The sequence below is a fragment of the Mastigoproctus giganteus genome, chromosome 4, assembly GCF_048544385.1.
Source record: "Mastigoproctus giganteus isolate SK-2022 chromosome 4, ASM4854438v1, whole genome shotgun sequence".
Taxonomy (NCBI): Eukaryota; Metazoa; Arthropoda; class Arachnida; order Uropygi; family Thelyphonidae; genus Mastigoproctus; species Mastigoproctus giganteus.
The window spans coordinates 164,744,854-164,763,485 of record NC_143578.1 but is presented as its reverse complement, the minus strand read 5'-3'; the positions used below and the strand labels follow the sequence as shown (position 1 = coordinate 164,763,485).

At 39.3% G+C, this 18,632-nt stretch overlaps 1 protein-coding gene across 1 annotated transcript in view; it reads right to left on the bottom strand.

The window, feature by feature from the left end:
* LOC150087165 (nose resistant to fluoxetine protein 6-like) overlaps window positions 1-15,460 on the bottom strand; it is a 54,905-nt gene extending 39,445 nt beyond the window's left edge. The window contains exons 1-3 of the mRNA XM_090372998.1: window positions 15,125-15,460; window positions 7,468-7,721; window positions 162-276 (exon numbers count right to left, since the gene is read on the bottom strand). Coding sequence (XP_090229124.1) covers window positions 162-276; window positions 7,468-7,721; window positions 15,125-15,434 — 679 coding nt within the window. The 5' untranslated portion in view covers window positions 15,435-15,460. The remainder of the gene's footprint in view (window positions 1-161; window positions 277-7,467; window positions 7,722-15,124) is intronic.
* Window positions 15,461-18,632: the final 3,172 nt, after the last annotated feature.

The window sequence follows — 18,632 nt, the reverse complement described above, 5'->3', positions numbered from 1 at the left end:
CAGAATTTCTGTACTAAAGATCCACAGTGTTTGCTGTTATTGGATGACCCAACTGGAATAAAAAGGAATTCATCGTATTTGGAAGACGACGTCTTCATCTTACCTATTTTGTGTTTAGGATAAAAGTTAAAATCGCAATGACTATAAATAGTTATACTTACCGGCAGTGAGCAACTCCTGGAGATCATCCTTACTGCACGTAGATGGAAGACACACACCCCATCGAAAGTTACTCAAGTAAAGAACACTTGAATATCGAGCAATTTTGGCCAGCAACTAAAAATATAAACACAAATATTCATAAGCTATTTCACTTAGTAGCGTATGCCGATGATATTTCCATCCTAATCACAGACAAAGGCCCTAATGAGCTTCAACTCAAAATCTCTGCCTTGCTTTCTGTGATGCATAATTGGCTTCAAAAGAATAAGCTTATACTGAATCCAGAAAAATCAAAATATATGGTGTTCAGAACGAAAAATAAACCACTAAATATTGATTTAGACAAATCAATATTTAGCGAGAATCAACTCCATTCTCAATCGATGCGTTCTTTCAATTTTGGGCCTTCCCTGAAACGCATCGGTTAGTTCGAGATACAAGGAAGTGAGACTCCTAAGCATCTACCAGCTATTGCAGAAAGCCGAGGCGATCCTTGTTTACAATGCTATGCAGACAGCAGACTTTCTCCCTCTCTTCAGATCCTTTTTCATAACCATAGAAGAGAAGAAATATCGTACAATCTAAGAAATGAAACCAACCTGAAGATTCCGCTTTTCAGAAAAGCCATAGGTCAGAAAAGTATAGAATAAAGAGGTGCTAAAACCTGGAACAAACTTCCTGCAAAAATCAAAAATGTCACTTCGCTAAATCAATTCAAGAAACTACTAATTGAACACATCACCAAGGATGTCTGATTCAAATTACCTTCCATTCAACTCCTGGATTTTAAAAACACCAACATGGAAATAATGTACAAATGTTAAAGAAAGCAGTTGGCAAAGAGTTTGTAAATTTCTGTGCAGACATCTCATCATTTTTCTTTTCTCTCCTCATTTAATTGTAAAAATTTTCACAATGATGTTATAAGTAGTGATGCTTTTCGAAGTCTTTTCTTCATTGTACAGTTCTGAAATTGTAAAGGTAAAGAAATGTACAAAAAACTCCAATTTATTTATGTCTTTCCTGTTGAACATTACCTGTACAATTTCAGAACTGTACATTTTTCAATTGTATATTTATCATTTTTTAAGGGAACACCCCCTAAAAAGCCGTTGGCTTATGTGTTCTCCCTCCCTTTTTGCTGTTATCTCCCAAAAAAGTGTAACATAAAATAGGGATAAATAAATTATTATAAAATGAATTATTATTTAATAAACCACACCCATATTTACGAACACTAGCAATTATTTAACATCTATGGTATACATACAAAATTTTTATTAAGGCCTAGGCAACTAAGGACACATTATAACCACTAGTCGCCAGAACGTGGATAATCTTACATAAATTACAAGAAAAATTTCATGTCTGTGAATTCTTTTATTAGCATTAATAGTAGAAGTAGCAAATTATGCAAGGAAGCAAGCTTATAACAGCATCAACAAAAAAAAAGAAACATTACTCACTTCATCTATCCATCCTCTTTAATAGTATGTCCAATTCTTCCATACATTTATTCAAACAACCCACTTCCAACAACACTAGCTGGAAGTTTGTTTCAACAATCAGTTACTCTGCCTGAAAGCAAATTTTCACACATCTATCCTAACAGCCATCATTTTTCACTCCATGTCCCCTTGTGTGTGTTGTCCGAGAAAATGCAAGAATACCATCATCGAAAGTTTACGCAATCCATTTAAGCTTTAAACATTTCAATCTGGTCAACCTACAAGTGCTTAGTTTCCAAGTACTGAAATTTGCGGAACCAGAAGTTTTTTGTGGTACGCGTACCATTTGTGTTCTTGATTAATATGGCTGCTCTTCTTTGAACCCATTCCAAAAGATCCACGTCTTTCTTAAAATAACACTTCCAGACCTGTACAAAATACTGGAGATGCGGCCTAATCATTACCTTATAGAATTGGATAATCACCTCGTTATCGTTGCTGGTAAAGATCCTGTATATCACTGACAGAACACAATAGGTCTCTTTCGGTCTCCACCACTTGATGTGTGCTACCAACTAACTGGTATGTTATTCTGAGACTACTGCTGCCAACATGCAGCAGTAGTCTCATTTTTCTAGGTCTTACTACAGCAATATGCGTTAATTCCAGTCATTGATCACCTTCATATCATCTGCAGACTTAGACATTGGGCTTGATATGCCTTCATCAATATTGTTAATATTGTAAACGATCCAGCTCTGAACTATGAGGAACTCCACTAATAACATCAGTTCAAAAAGAGCAGTGTGCCCATTTATAACCACCCTCTGTCTTCTGCCATTCAAAAATCCCTTTATCTTAATATCACATCGTACAAGGTTGTACTGTTAGCATTAGTTGGGGCATATTATGCAAGAAAGCAAGCTTATATAGCATCAGCCAAAAAAAAAAAAAAAAAACACACACCTTTCCCGTTTCACTGATCCGGTCACTCAAAATGTTTGTCTAGTTCAGCATTAAATTTATTTGAGCTATCAACTTCCACAACAACAAATGTAAGTCAGTTCCAGCAATCAACTACTCGCTGGTTAAATACAAAACGTTCGCACATCTATTCTACAACTGTCTTTCCAGGCGCCTCCGTAGCCAGGTGGGAAGGAGCAGCAGTGCATAGCACACGCTCCTTGATACGGAGGATGCGGAAAGGTTATGGAATGACCACCGCATATTCCCGGAGCAATATGGCCTTAGTTGCTAATGCTCTTAAAAACCAAACAACAACCACTGTCTTTCCTCAATTTGAATCTATGGCCCCCTCAGGTTCTTAACCTGAGCAAGCGGAAGTATCCCATTAGCATTGAGCCTGAAAAAAACATTCAAGACCTTATACACCACAATCACCTCGCAGGTGCATAGTCTCCAGATACTGCAACTTTCAGAACTTAAGCCTCTCTTGGCAAGAGTACCCCTTTCTTCCTCTCACCAATCTTGTTGCCCTTCACTGTACTCGTTCAAGCAACTCTACATCATTCCTAAAATGAGGCCTCCAGACCTGTACGCAGTACTCAAAGAGTGGCCAGACTATTGTGTTATACAAAGGGATAATCACCTCCTTGTCTCTGCTAGCAAAATTCCTATATATCACTGAAAATACTCCATGACCTGCTCTGGCAGACCGTCTGCATTGTTCAGGGAATTTCATACCTGACCGCACAATTTCCCCTAGGTCTTTTTCATTCTCCACCTCCCTGAGTGTAGTACCACAAGTTGGCACGTTTCTCTTGAGTTACTGCAGCATTTGTCAATGTTAAACTTCAGTTGCCACTTCTCAGCCCATCTGCCTAACTTTTGTAGATCTTGTTGCAGCAGTATACTGTCATTAACACCCCTGCCAACCTTGGTATCGTCTTTGGAAACTTGGACATTAAGCCTGATATACCTTCATCGATATCATTGATAAATATATAAAACAACAATGGGCCCAGCACTGAACCCTGGGGGACTCCACTAATAACATCAGTCCACGTACAGCAGTGTCCATTTATTATTACTCTCTGCTGTGTCCCACTCAACCATCCCTTTATCCATTGCAGCAACTTGTTCTTAATGCCATACCGCTCCAATTTGTACAGCAGTCTTCTATGTGTAACAGTAACAAAAGCTTTCCTGAAATTCAAGTACATGATATCAAAATTATCAAGTTCCTTTGTGACCACATCGTAGTATCTAATCGAATTGGTCAGACAAGACTTCCCCTTAAGAAACCCATGCTGTGTCTGAACTATTACTGCAGCCCTATCTAGGTGATCCTGTATCACATCTTTAACCAGTGACTCCATTATTTTCCCCGTAACAGAAGTTAAACTAACTGGTCTGCAATTACTCGATCACCCTTCGATCCCCCTTTGTGAATTGGGGATACATTTGCACATCTCCAGCCAATGGGGACCTCCCCCTGAATCTAAGAATGCTCTCATAATTATGGCTCAGGGTTTGCTTACTTACCTCGCTGCCTCCTTCAATACAACTGGATACGTTCCATCTGCCTTTTTTACGTTTACCTTCAACGATTTCTCCTCCAATTTGCTCTCCGTTATTACAAAATAATTTAGCTCACTGTTAGAGAGTTTAATAAACGTCTGTCTTCCCCTTCCTTACAGAATTTCTCATGTGTGAATGCAGATGCAAAATAGTCATTCAGTTTGTCAGCTATCTGAGCAGGATCATCAATAGTCGAACCACCAACATCAAGTGGACCAATCCGATTCATCCCCTTCTTTCTAGAGTTTACATAATTAAAGAAGTCTGTTGTTTTTCTTTGCATCCTTTGCCAAGGATTTCTTGTAATCAGCTTTCGCTTGCCTAATCTCGTTTGTGACTTGTGAAATCTAAAATTTCGGGAAACTGTGGGAAGAGATTTCATTTGACCCCTCAGAATGACTGCGGAGGACTTGAATATGAATAAGCAGGTGATTCGTAAAATTCTGCATGAAGATTTAAGGAACACGAAGGTCTCTGTAGAATTTGTTCCGCACAACCGGACGGATGAGCAGAAGCAACGAAGAGTGTCATCATGTGAACACATAATCCAGAGTTTAAGATAATTCCTAATAATCCTCGACTGTAGATGAATGTTGATTGTCTCAGTATGATCAAGAGATGATGCATCAGGACATGCAGTGGACCTCAAAATCATCATCGAGGCCCAAATAGTTTCGTTTACAGAAGTGCGGGATCAAGACCATACCGATCATGGTTTTCCACAAAATGGATTCACAAGGAATTTGTACTAAGGTCAATGCTGCGTTGTACGTACAGGTGCTTTAAAGTCTCTTGAAGAGTATTTCCGGGGTGAGGTTGCAATTTCGAGAGAAAGACAGCCGGTTCTTGCTACACGACAATGCCCCTGCCCATTCCGCACTTGTTGTGAAGACATTTCTGACGAAACTTTGCATTGTACAGATCAACCACACACACCCTATTCTTCCGATCTATCACTAGAGGACTATTTCATATTTCCCAAGGTGAAAACACCCCTTAAATAAAACAAATGATTTCAGGATGTTGAGAACAAAGAAAAACGTAACAGCCGAACTAAATATCGCCTCTTTCGACACCTTCGCTGATTCTTTTCAGGAACTTTAAGAACTGTATAATAAGTGTGTTACACTTATAAATCTAAAGAGATAAGAAGATTAATAAGAAGAATTGGAAAATTTAATGATTTGATAGAGACTGATTGACATTGCGAACTGACGGAGAAGGCTAAGGATAGGGAGAGATGAAGAAGCACTTGAGTACTGCTTCTATTGGATCCGACACGTGGAAGAAATTATAAAATTATGATAATTGCAACTATTACTTGGCGAATTCTTCGAGAAAATTCTAGTATTTTTTCAATGACGATAAGATATTGAAATTATAACCAGAATTCAGAAGTAGAGGAACAATTCCCTACCCACCATTAAGTCTGGTTCTTTTCTCATCTATTACCTTTTTCAAATCTCTCAAAGTAGAGTTACATGGGTAACGATATTCAAAGATATGAAAAGTTAAAAGACGCAGGTCGAATATGGCCTCCCGAGCAATGGAACCTTCTTTGCAAATGGTGGATACCTTCGTTAAAATAGATGGTAGACCAATACAAGACGCGTTCGAAGAAGCAAGGGAATGGAATTGAAAAATAAGCGACACAACAGTCATTCCCACAAGTTGACCCTCCAATTATGCTTTAAATTTAGTCGGACTCACTGCTTCTACCACATAGAGAGTCAACTTATTCCAGTGTTTGTCAACCTGCTGCGCATAGATGCATTTCGTGAAATCCAATCTTCTATTATTGCCAAAGAGTTTATATTTTTGCTCCCTGGTTCACCTGTGAGGGAGAACAAATCTTCCTCATTCATTTTACTCAACCCCTTCACCGCTTATCTTCCTTTAGATGTCTAGTTGTCAAACTTGTAGTCCACACCTTCTAAGCCGTTTATATATGCCTCGATTTGCAATCATTCTTAGTCTGGTCGCTATTCTTCGAACCCGATCCAGAACTTCTGCTTTTTTACCCCTACGGGCTGCAGACCTGAATACAATTGCTCCACATGCGATCTAACCATCGTATCGTACACAGGGATAATGACGTTCTTCTCCCTGCTAGATGAGGTCCTACAAATCATAGACGGGCCATCACGTGTCTTCCTAGCTGCTTGTTTATGCTGCATAAAAAATTTCATATCAGATTGAACTGCAACGCCTAAGTCGTTTTCGTAATGAACCACTGTTAGCTTCTCTCCCCCCCAACTTACATAAATCCCCCCCGGGGTTTCTGTTCCCCAAATACATAACCTTTAGTTGCCATTTTTTGGACTATTTATGGAACCGATTCAATTCTTTTTGAAGCATTCTAGCCCAGCTCGAACTGTTAACTACCCTACCCATTTTCAAATCATCAGCAAACTTTGACATTTCTAATTTTTAACATGAAAATTAAAAATAGCACGGGGACCCAACACCGAGCTACACCGCTGGTTGCATTGGTCCACTCTGATGACTGATCTTTTACGACAATGCTTTGTCTTACCATTAATCCCAGTTTGTTCTCACTTAAACAGAAACCTTCCGTGGGTGAAGGTATCAAAAGCTTTACTAAAGGCTACATATATAATGCAAACATTTTTCACCTACATCCTGTTCACTGACTACATCATAGTAATTTACCAGATTGATTAGGCATAATCTTCACTTAAGAAACTTATAGAATCTATTCAAAATAAAATTTTTGTCGAGATGGCCCTGAATCGCTTACCATTCTTAGCAGAAAAGTCAAACTCACTGGCTTATAGTTACTCAACTACTTTTGAGTAGCACTTTTGTGGAGCCGACCGGGCTAGCCGAGTGGGTAAAGTACCTGCCCAGCAACCCAAAGGTCGCGGGTTCGATTCTCGCCTCGGGCTTGGATCAAAATACTGCAAAAACCTTGGGAGGTGCAATATGGCCACAGAAGCCGATGCGCCAACAACTACCAAATCAGTCAGTCAGTCAGACTTTTGTGGATTGGGGTGAAATTAGCACTTTCCAGTCCAAAACGTTCCCAGAGTCTAATGAAGCTCTACTTCACATTCCTAACGGTTTAATACACTCACAGGCAGCCATTTTAATTATAACTGTATATATATATATATATACCATTCTCCTGTGGATCCCTATCCCAACCCCTTTAACCCTAGTAGCTTTTCTATCAAACGCTTCTCTTAGATCTCATTATATCACTTATGATGACTTCCTTCACATTGTTTATTAAAGCAGTAGACTGCCTTCACTTTATGAAATGTCCTCTTACTGTAACGTATATAGTACTTACCAGATCTTTTTTGGCAAATTCTCGTAGCTCGTTGATGGGATTAAACGCATTCAGCAGACGGTCAGGTTTTGGAGGTAGATAAACATTTACATCTATTCCACAATATTGACCACGGAACATTTCGGTGGAGTTTGGTTTCTTGTCTAACCTGTTGTTGCTGTATACTGTGATTCCTAAGCACTGGTCATAGGAGCCCAGGGAAGACATCGCAGGAGATAATAATCCAGAAGGAATTTTACCAGTAGCATCGAACACTATAATGATAAGAAACAGGATATAAAAGATATGGTGGCGCCAATTTTTAACAGAATGGATTATTTATTTTATAATGGCCTCAGAATGGGGTCCATCTTGTTGTGATGGCCTGGTTGAAGTAATGAGAATGATGCGTTAGAAGGCAAAAATATTAAGTGATAACATCTCAGGTTGTTTCGTACCAGGTTTATAGCCACCAATATATTTTTATTTTATTCCTTATGGTAATAAACCCAGCACAAATTACAGAAACTAATTAAAGTGTGAAATAAGCTCGTCCGGGCATTTTTAATTGAAATTTGGAATATTCTGATAAATTCCTTTAAATTAAATTTAAAAATATTTACATTATTTGTACTTCAATCACAGAGGTCGCTAACTTCACACCAGATGCCATTTAAATCTAATGTCTAAATTTGAAAATAAATAATAGCGTATAATTTTCAACTTTCATTGTTTAACTTTCTGGTTAATTAATTTTAATAAATTAAAATTTTAGCACGAAATCATCATGTGTTATTTTATTGATTAAAGATAATTTATACCATTTGAAAGTCTCATACTGGAAATGATCTGCAAGGAAACTATTGATACAACTCTCTCCAGACCAGAAGTACTAAAACATTAATAAATAAAGGTGACCAGAATTATTAACAGAAGATAAAATGTCATTAAAATGCCTCATTAATAATATTAGTGACAACATGATAAAAGCCTATTATGACTATATTGTAAGAGTCTTACCTTCATCTAAACCTTGGTTTTCCAACAAATGTGCTAAGGCTGTTCAAGGGAAGAACGGTGCATATCGTAATTGGCTTGTTTCTAATTCTTCAGTTCATTTTCTGCCTACACCAAAGCTCGCAACAATTGTAAAGCAGTTATTAATCAGTCCAAACTAGAGTTTGAACAGGCTAAGTGTAGAAAACTTGCTTTTTGCCCTAATGGTAGCCGAGCATTCTGGTCTCTTGCCAAAGCTATTGGCCGCAACTTTTGCCCATCTCTGCTCCCACCTCTGTCCAAACCAGATGCTTCTGTTGCCACTTCAGCCAAGGATAAAGCTGACTTGCTAGCATCCCATTTTTCCTCCAACTTGTGTATTAATGATCTTGGTAAAACACCTCCTACCATTCCTAACACGCTCCATTCAATGCCTCCTGTGGTCTTCCGTCAAAAGGATGTCAGAAGGATTTTAACGAATCTTGATGCAAAGAAAGCTTCATGTCCCGATAGTATTTCTCCACTTGTTTGTTCTCAAAACCTGTGCTCCTCAACTTACTCCTGTTCTTTGCCGCTTTTTTCACTTTCTTATTCCAAAGGTGTTTTTCCTTCTGCTTTTGGAAATTTGCTCACATCTAGCCAGTTCCTAAAAAGGGTGACAAATACCTTCCATCCAATTATCGTCCCATTGCAATTACTTCTACTCTTTCTAAAGTAATGGAGAAATCAATTAACCGCCAACTCTTAAACTACCTAGAAACCTTCCATCTGATCAACGATCGCCAGTATAGATTCCGTCAGTGTCGATCCACTGGTGATGTTCTGGCTTATGTTTCCCATTTATGGACTAATTCAATGGAAAAGTTGGGTGAAACACAAGCAGTTGCTCTTGACATCAAAAAGGCTTTCGATATCGTGTTTGGCATAAAGGTTTTCTAAACAAGCTTCCATCTTATGGTTTTCCAACTGTTCTTTGTAATTGGTTATCCAGTTTTCTCTCTGATCGCTCACTGAGGGTGATGGTAGATGGCTCTGTCTTCCAACTTCTCCACTAATGCCGGTGTCCCCTAAGGTTCAGTTCTTTCCCCCATTCTTTTCCTCTTGTATATTAATGACTTTCTTCCATTGACTGGAAATCCTATCCATAATTTTGCCGATGATAGCTCCACTTTCCATTTTGAGAAATCTTGCCCAGCTCAATCAGCTTCAACTTCTCGAAAATCTGCTACCAATTCCTTAAATGCCAATCTCCAGGTAATTCTCCAGTGGGGCAAAGACAATTTAGTTGACTTCAATCCTTCTAAAACTCAGTCTTGTTTTATATCTCGCAAAAAGGATTCTTCTGCTCCCATGCTTATCTTTGGTGACACTCCGATTTCTAGACAAAATGATATATCTCTTTTGGGGATTACCCTGACTTCTAATCTCTTTTGGCACAAGCACATTACAAATATTGCTTCCTCTGCATTTAAAAAAAATTGGTTTTCTCTTTCGCTCTCGGCGTTACTTTTCTTCCAAACAGCTGCTCACTCTGTATAAATCGCAAATCCGCCCTACCATGTAATATTGTTCCCATATCTGGAGCGGTGCCCCCAAAACCTCTCTCAGGCTTCTAGATTCCGTTCAGAAGAGGGCAGTTAGGTTAATTAATAACTCCTCTCTCACAGAGTCTCTCCACTCTCTATCTCATAGACGTACTGTTTCTGTTGCATGCCTATTCTACAGATACTTCCATGGGCACTGTTCTTCTGAATTGGCTTCTCTAATTCCCGCTCCCTCTTTCAAAACAGTTCGAACACGTGCAGCCACCAGCAACATCCATTTACCGTCCAACTTCAAACTCACAGAACCAACTTTTCATCTTCCTCATTTATTCATTCAACTGCCATTTTCTGGAACAACCTTCCTTCATACGTATTTCCTGAAAATTACAATCTACAGAAGTTCAAGTCCAATATCTTCTTTCATCTTCTCAACCTCCAACCCAAGCACGGTACTAAGTACTATAGGTTTTAATCCCTCTCGTGTTTGGGGTTTACATAAAAAGAGAGAGAGAGAGAGAGAGAGAGAGAGAGAGAGAGAGAGAGAGAGGAAGATTTTGCTGTAGTAGAGATTTCTATAGGCGACTCAATGTTATTCACTAGCCATTCCGCAGCGTATTAACGCTACAGTTCCATACTGTCTCATCAAAATTTTGGTCTAAGAAATGCAATGCTCAAGTGGGTGGCCACACGAATTATGGAGGTAAAAGGCACACGGAATGACAGAAAAGATTTAATGAATGACCTTCAACCACTTATATAATTTCTCATTAATTTCTATATTGTTAATGCATCACGAAAACACCACATATTACTCCAAAAGATCGCGAAACAACGATTATCAAGTCAGCCACAGTAAAGTTTTTCAATGACCAGATGAAGGTTCCGATCTTCACCATGCATTTCGACACTATTTAGCCAAAATATCAAGTCTTGTAAAAGCAAACAAAATCTTAATTTGATCCTTGTTTGTGTTGACTCTGTTTTATTTGGTGAGACGTTAGTAAACCTCAAGGAGTGCAAGCTTCGTACACTTTAATTCTTTAAACAGTCATGGTTCGTATCAAAATATGCAATTTCAGAAATCATTCTGTTCATTGAGTACCTCGTGTGTTGCGAAGCCATGTTAGTTATCGAGTTCATGAAAACATTAAATGCTCTCGAATGATTTGTTTGCTACATATTGTTCCTTGAACGTAGTTAATTCCTTTAAAAGCATCCTAATTCTGCAACACCTGTTTCTGTGAAAGTTGTGCAACTGACGACGGATACGCAACTTCCTGCTACATCATTTGATTCCACTTCCACGTTTGTGTTGTTCTTGGAAGGAGGAGGCTGTGAAAGGTTCGAAATTATCGTTTTATCATCAGTTTTTCCTCTTACCACTATTTTTAAAACACCGAGAGCAAAGCCAAATAACTTATTGAGACATTTCAAATAACTTATTTCATTACAATATCCTGTTTACCTTACATTCTAAATATTTAGATATTCCCAGGATGTAATGGACAGGTTAAGAGACAGCCATAAGAATCTCCATGTAAAATATTATCTTTATGGGCTAGATCAGCTTCCAGACGAAACTAAGACTATGAATTGTCAGTGTAATGTGTACTGGGTGAAATAGCGTGTAACCTTTGGTCGGTTTGTCTGTTCTCTGACAAAAATCGAATTTCAGAAATTGTAAATCAGCACAACCACGCAGGCAGTCCATGTCCAAGACTGATTAACGCGGTCGCATTGTGAAAAGATACTTTTATGGTTGTCCCTACTTTGCTTCTGAATTTATATAAAAGATATATTCACCGAAATAATGTTACCATAACGTCAAAACGTTCTGCATATAAATTAGGCGTGTCCCAGCGCTTTGTTTCCAATTTATGAAATGATATCAGTTAACTGACAGAGTCAAAAGCAAATATTTATAATGAAACTTCGTTAGAACGTGTTTTTTTTTTTAAGTATATTTCAGGTTAAAAATAATAAGGAAAGTTGAAATGCATTGATTTTTCCCAATGTTGTGCTAGTACGATGAATATATTTGCAAATGTGCACAGGTAGCAAAAATTATTAGAAAATTATAGTCGAAAGGGTCGTGGTTAAAAGTGTCAAGTAGATTTATTCTTATTACCCAAAGTTGATGCTGTATGTGGCATGTGATGCGCGACTTACTATTGTTAGGAAAATCAAGATGTTAACTGTCAGCTTTCTGGAGCTGTGGGTTACAGCTATATCTGAAGACAGGTGGGAATGCCGACTTCAATTCGAGAATAGTTCTCTCTGAAAATGAGTCTGAAAATGGTGGGATGATGTTCAGAGAGAACATCATCCCACCCTGAAGCATCCCCCCTCGTTGCAAAGATAACCACGGACACCACGACCTCACGATCGTGGTGTCCGGCCACTCTCGCAAAGCCATAGAAGACAACGCTAATCGGGTCCTTGACGACCTCTCTTCCTGGGCAGCATTAAATAAACTACGGATAAATCCAAGCAAGACTAAAATGATGCTCTTTAAAAATAAGCTGGATCTCAGGCGGCCTTCGCAAGTTAAAGTCTCTGGGGTACAACTCCCCATTATCACAGACAACTGCGATAACGGTGGTTTTTAATCATAAATTAAGCTTTCACCCCCACCTCATCCATCTCAGTTCCAAGGTGAAAAAATTTTCAGGCTCAATCATCAATCACCAGGAATGAATGGGGCCTGTCCAAGCGGTCGCTTCAGCTGTACTATAAAGCCGTGTTCCTTCCGATCGTGACGTATGCTGCAGGTGCTTGGTTCCACCGAGCTAGATTGGTAAACATGATAGGCAAATTAGGCTCTATACAACGGACAATGCTTCTGGCTACCCACAGGGTATGCAGAACAGTATCCACTGCTGCTATCCAGGTCTTAGCTGAGATCCTTCCACTGGAAAGATCAGGCCACATACTTTCCGTGGCCTGACCTTTAGAATCAATAAGAAAATTCCGACCAAGATTTTGGACATTGAGCTAAACCTGGACACTGAACCTAAGGCAGAGAGAACACGCTGTCATGATGATATGATAAACATCTGGCAGACAAGATGGGACACTTCCATCAAGGGAGCAGTTACAAGGAGATTCCTGCTGGATGTCAACGCAGAAGTGGCTCTCTTTAACTCTCGAGACATCATTCCTAGTCACTGGGCCTGGCTCATTGAACGAGAAGCTCTTCCAACTAGGCCTAACACCCATAGACGTTTGCTACTGCGGGGCCAAGGAGAATTTGTTCCACCTTCTCTTCGAGTACGCTCTCTACGAGGGCCTGAGGGAAGACCTAGCAAATACATTCCCTCTCACTGAAAACCAACTGCACATTCTGCTACAGAGACCATAGAACATGGCTGCCTTCCAGAACTTCTTGACAAGTATTCACGCGCAAGAAAGCCTCCTACAGAATAACGCAGGCTACGAATGGGGATCCCCAGACAGCAGCTTAAAAATTTTATTTAATTAATCTATATTTGTTTTTATTTTATTAATTATTTTTATATATTATTTTATTTTATTTATTATTTTTATATATTATTTTATTTTATTTATTATTTTTAAAATTTTTCTCATTTTCTCTTCGCGCTCTGCCCCGTACTTTTTTTCCCTCCCGCTCGCCACTAGTGTATCTTTTCTCTCTCTCTCTCTCTCATTTTTTTTTTTATTACACCACGGGATTTTTTCCCCTTGCTCTGTCTTTTTTCTTTTTTTTCCCCCCCTCTTCCTCTGAACTGGGCCCCCAGAAGAACCTGGCTCACCTTTCGGCAACATCAGGTGAGTCAGAGTCTCTTTTGAGACGGTACATATTTTACTGGGACTGGCCCACCTTCCCGTTGTGTGGACGAGTACCCAGAATCATCTGTTCAGGACTGATGCTTCTGGGTAGCCAAGAGGCCAGAATATAACAGAACACACACACACACAAACCTAAGTTACACACACATATCTGGCCCATTTTTAGTGATACTGTTCTTCACAGAGATACGAGGCGGAGTTGAACAGACGTTCTAGGAGCTGCCCTTTACAAAAACCTACGTAATCCTCTTGCTAAGTTCTTTGAGCTGGCACACTTTTCCGGTGGAAGAAATTAAACGCATTAAAATAACTCGATATTCAGGAGCTCGAGAACACTGAATGACGGCCATTGTACTATCAACAGACCGAGAGCTACTAATCTGCTCGTTTTTAAAGATCAAAAGTGTTCTACCTCGATCTGGGAACGGAATCGAACTCGTACTTCCCCGCATGCATGCATGATAAGTATCGTGGCCACCCAGCTGCTAGGAAGGATGCAGAAGAATCGGATATTTGGTTCAAAGTCCAGTGCAGCAGAGCAGTTATATGAGGTTTTCGCAATTGGTTCTCATTAAAGCGAAACGGTTTCTTTTTTGTTAATATCTGGGTATTTTAGAGGCCGTCTCCTTCCCACCGCAGTGAACGAATTAAATGTCTTCAGGCAGTGTACTGAGTTCACGGTATTGAGTGAAGTGGCACGTGTCAAGGCGAGTAGGTTAGGAATGCCAACCACAAAAAAACAGCCAGCGGTCATAAGCAGGTAGCTATTACAGTTGGTTATAAAGCACGTGTTGACGCAAAGCCGGAAAAGCAGCTAAATGAAACGAACTGCAAGAAGGATTTGTTCAGTGAAGTCAGGTTAGTTCTGGAAAATTCAAATTGATCGGGAAATCCCGTTAAGAGGCTGATTATAGCGAAATATCACTTTAATGAAACGTTTATATTATTTTATTATTATATTTAGAAAAATAAAAGATTGAATACAGTATTTCCAGTTTTTCTTTCAAATAAGTTCTTTTTTTTTTTCACGTTCCCTTTGCTTAACACGTCTATTGTCATAAGTACACATAATAACTCGATAACTGTCGATAAATGTTGTAACAACAATTTACAAAAGAGACGTACAGATATTGCGCAGAAAACAATTTCAAATTTTTGGATTAAAAAATGAACGACACCAATGATCTTTGCTTTAAATATTAAGCGAAAAGGATGAAGATTTAAAACTAAGAAAACTACGTCATATTAATGTATGTGGTCATCTATATACCTTTAAGTAGTCATCAAAAATATAAAGAGAAATCATGGAAGAAATCGGAAAGACTTACTTTCCCCAGCCCACCTATTCAATTTCAGCAAATTCAAGCTAAACCGCAGGAGGTCACTCATACAAGAACCAGATATTTCAGCAGAGTACAGCAAACGCAAAAATTCAGTGGGCATATTTTTCATTAAAATATTAAGGAATCTTTTCCCCTGTTCGTTGTATTCATTCCACACTTCTGCAATATTGGGTGCACTGGAAGTATTGTCTTTCGCTTGGTTCTCTGTTGCAATTCGAATATCATTTTTAACAGCCAAAACATCTACTATAAAAAACTGCAACAAAAACAGAATCGCCGTTGAACAGAACTTCATCACAAGAACAAATGGGATAATTCACCTCTTCCTGAGACACTGGCAGAAAATAACTGGTGCTCGAAATTACCTTTCGCTTTAACGAAAGTGGCTGTTCAACCTCAGGCTTGTTTTCCCATTGGTTGTTGTTTGTCCTTCAAGAACGAGGAAAGTCATTTGATACATACCCAAGTAGTATTAAAGGGTGAATACGAATTAAAGATATTAAGCCACTATGAAGTGGGCATAGAAAAAAAAGTGCACGTATCACTTTTATTATTCAGTGCCTCCTTAGAAAGATCTGAATAATGATAATCTTTATTGTACATAAATATACCCATCACGGCATGCTGCCAGGGGTTATGAACTATTAGCAACAAGGGGCCCTTGACAAGGTTTACGTAAACCATTACTAATCTGTATTAATTTTCATATTTTAGATAATTAGTTCCATAATTGATTGCTACTTTCTGTTATGTTATTAGATACGAGGGGATATCAAAAAGTTCGTACCCTGACCTAGATAAAAGATCAGTAGAAGGATGCCGTTTTTAATATAAGTTGTCTACATATTCAATAACTAACATGTGAAATTTTATTCCCGTAGATGACCGTACACCAGAGGTGGAGCCCGGAATCTAAGGAAGCTACGCTATGGTTGTCAAAAAATGGAGTATCGAGCAGTGATCAAGTTCCTGCATTTGAAAGCAAGGAAGCTCAGGAAACTGAAGAAGAAATGAAAGCTGTGTATGGGCAGAATTGTCCATCCTATGACACTGTAAAAAAAGTGGAAACGACAGTTCCAGTGCGGTCGTACAAGTGTCTTTGACGAGCCAAGAGAAGGAAGGCCAACAACATCCACAGACGGTGAGACGGTTACAAAGGTTGAGCAGCTGGTGCTGAGTAACAAGACGTGTGACAATTCATTTAATCGCAAATGCAGTGGGAATTAGTTATGGGTCTGCCCATAGATTTTTACATGACCATCTGCACTTGTCTAAGGTCTCCGCACGTTGGATTCCAAGATTGCTGACGCCTTTGCAGAAGCAATGTTCTCGCCAACTGTTAGGTTTCTGTGCGGGGTTCGCACTACTGCAGCACCAACTATTCTCCTGACCTAGAACCGTCAGACTTCAGACGGTTCTAGGTCAGGCATTAAACAACTCATTAAACAACTGATCCATAGACGGGAGAAATGTGTTAGTATACATGGAGAGTACACAGAAAAGGATTAAAATTCCTGTGAAGTTGCACCTTTCTATGACCTTTACCCAACAGGACAATCCTCATATAACACCAGTTCTCTCTAATGGGATCTTAGGAAACGTGTCAAGGATGGATGATATTGGATGGGCAATAAAATAATTAATAGCTTTCCTAAAAAAAGCTGCAGTAGGACCTTCCGTCTATTTTCAGTTAAAATTTGTTTCGTATATACTTTATTACAAATCTTTCAACGCATCCTTAAAACTGGTATCATCCTATCTCTGTGGAAAACCTACTATGTGAAGCCCATACCTAAAATTAGACACCCCAAATTACTCAAGGATTTTCGTCTCATCTCCATTGGCTGTTCTCTTATGAAAATCTTTAAAAAATTGATATACTCATCAATGGTCAGACACTATTTCGCCTACTGCCTTCGTCACCTCCACGCAGTTCTACAGCAGTAATCCACGACTTCAAACCTCCTTGATACTTTATTTAGGGTACATCTATACAACAAATCCCAGTTAGATATTGTTTTCTTTGATGTCAAATCAGAATTTGACAATATATCAATTACTGCTCTTATCTTAAAAAATTACTTCAAAGTACCTGACTCCATAGTGTAGGGGTGTGGGCACTTTAAACAGAATTTCACAGCGGGGATCCACCTCCCGCCCTGCCACTCCTAAAAAAATTTTAATGGCTGCACCCTCTAGCGGCGGCGGCAGCCATTAAAATCGGTTCAAATCTTGGTGGCTGCTCCCTCTAGCCGTCGTGAGGCGTAGGACGGGAGGTATACCCTCGCAGAGAAATTCTGTTCAAAGTGCTTCGATGGCTGCGCCCTTTAGCGGCCGCGTGGAGGTTGGACAGGGTGGGAGGGAGACCACCCGCTGTGAAATTCTGTTCAGTTTCTACTCAGTTTCTAGTATAGAGACTCTTTGTAATTCCGAAGGACCCTCAACACACATAGCGGCAATAAACCAACAAGTAGCAGCACAAATCAAGCATCTAACTGCCTAGGGATGATAGGATTAGAACTTAATCATTCCAAATCCGTCCACATGTTAATCACAAAGCGGTGAACGAGGAGTGATATCCAAGTAATCCCTAATAGAATAGGAAACGGTTACAAAGGGTCTCTTCCCACTGTGGGATGATAACCGCACCGTTCAGACTCACTTCACGCACACTGAAAAGGAAACTTACGCTGCCTTCTGTGCCATCCGCCAAGAACTAACCGGCTGCCAGAACTGGACCCTGATAAGCCAGTATATGGAGAGATACCTCACACCCATACCACTGTATGTTCCCGAGATTTGGTCCTTAGCACCGATTTGCTACCAGAACAAATTCCTGGCCATGGAGTACTGAATTCTACGATGGATGAACCGGAGAGCGGGAAATCCACTTACCATTTCTCAATCCACCTTATAAACAAACTCAAATATGACGTCCTGGAGGTACATTGTTTTTACCAAAGATATGCTCACACTAGCAAAACTGCTGTCTGGATGAATTGACTCTCCCTCTTTTGACGATATTAATTCGGGTCGACGAACCAGAGAGGCTGAGCAATCAAAATGACAACTTCTTCTCAGAATGGCACTCGCAAACCTCTCAGGTTTAAAGAATGTTCCGAGGCATTACCTTACAGTTCTTCAACATCCTTGAAATAAACGGATAGCTTTGTCAATGATAGGTCTTACAGACGCCAGATGTTTGAAGAAACCTACCGTCATGCCGCCCGATGAGCTCCGAATACTCAAAACAAACCAGAAAATTAAGCCCAACTAATATAATGGATATTAAAGGAAATTATTTCTATACAGATTCATATTAACAATGCTATTTTTGTTCAGTGCTTGCGAAAACTTGGTTTCACTTTTAAAATCAATAATCTTACAAAATATTTTCTAAATTTACATTAAAATATAAATATATTCACATTATTTTGATCAAAAGGAACAAGGTGGGGGACACCGCTATAGCCCTTCTTACACTTCCCGAACC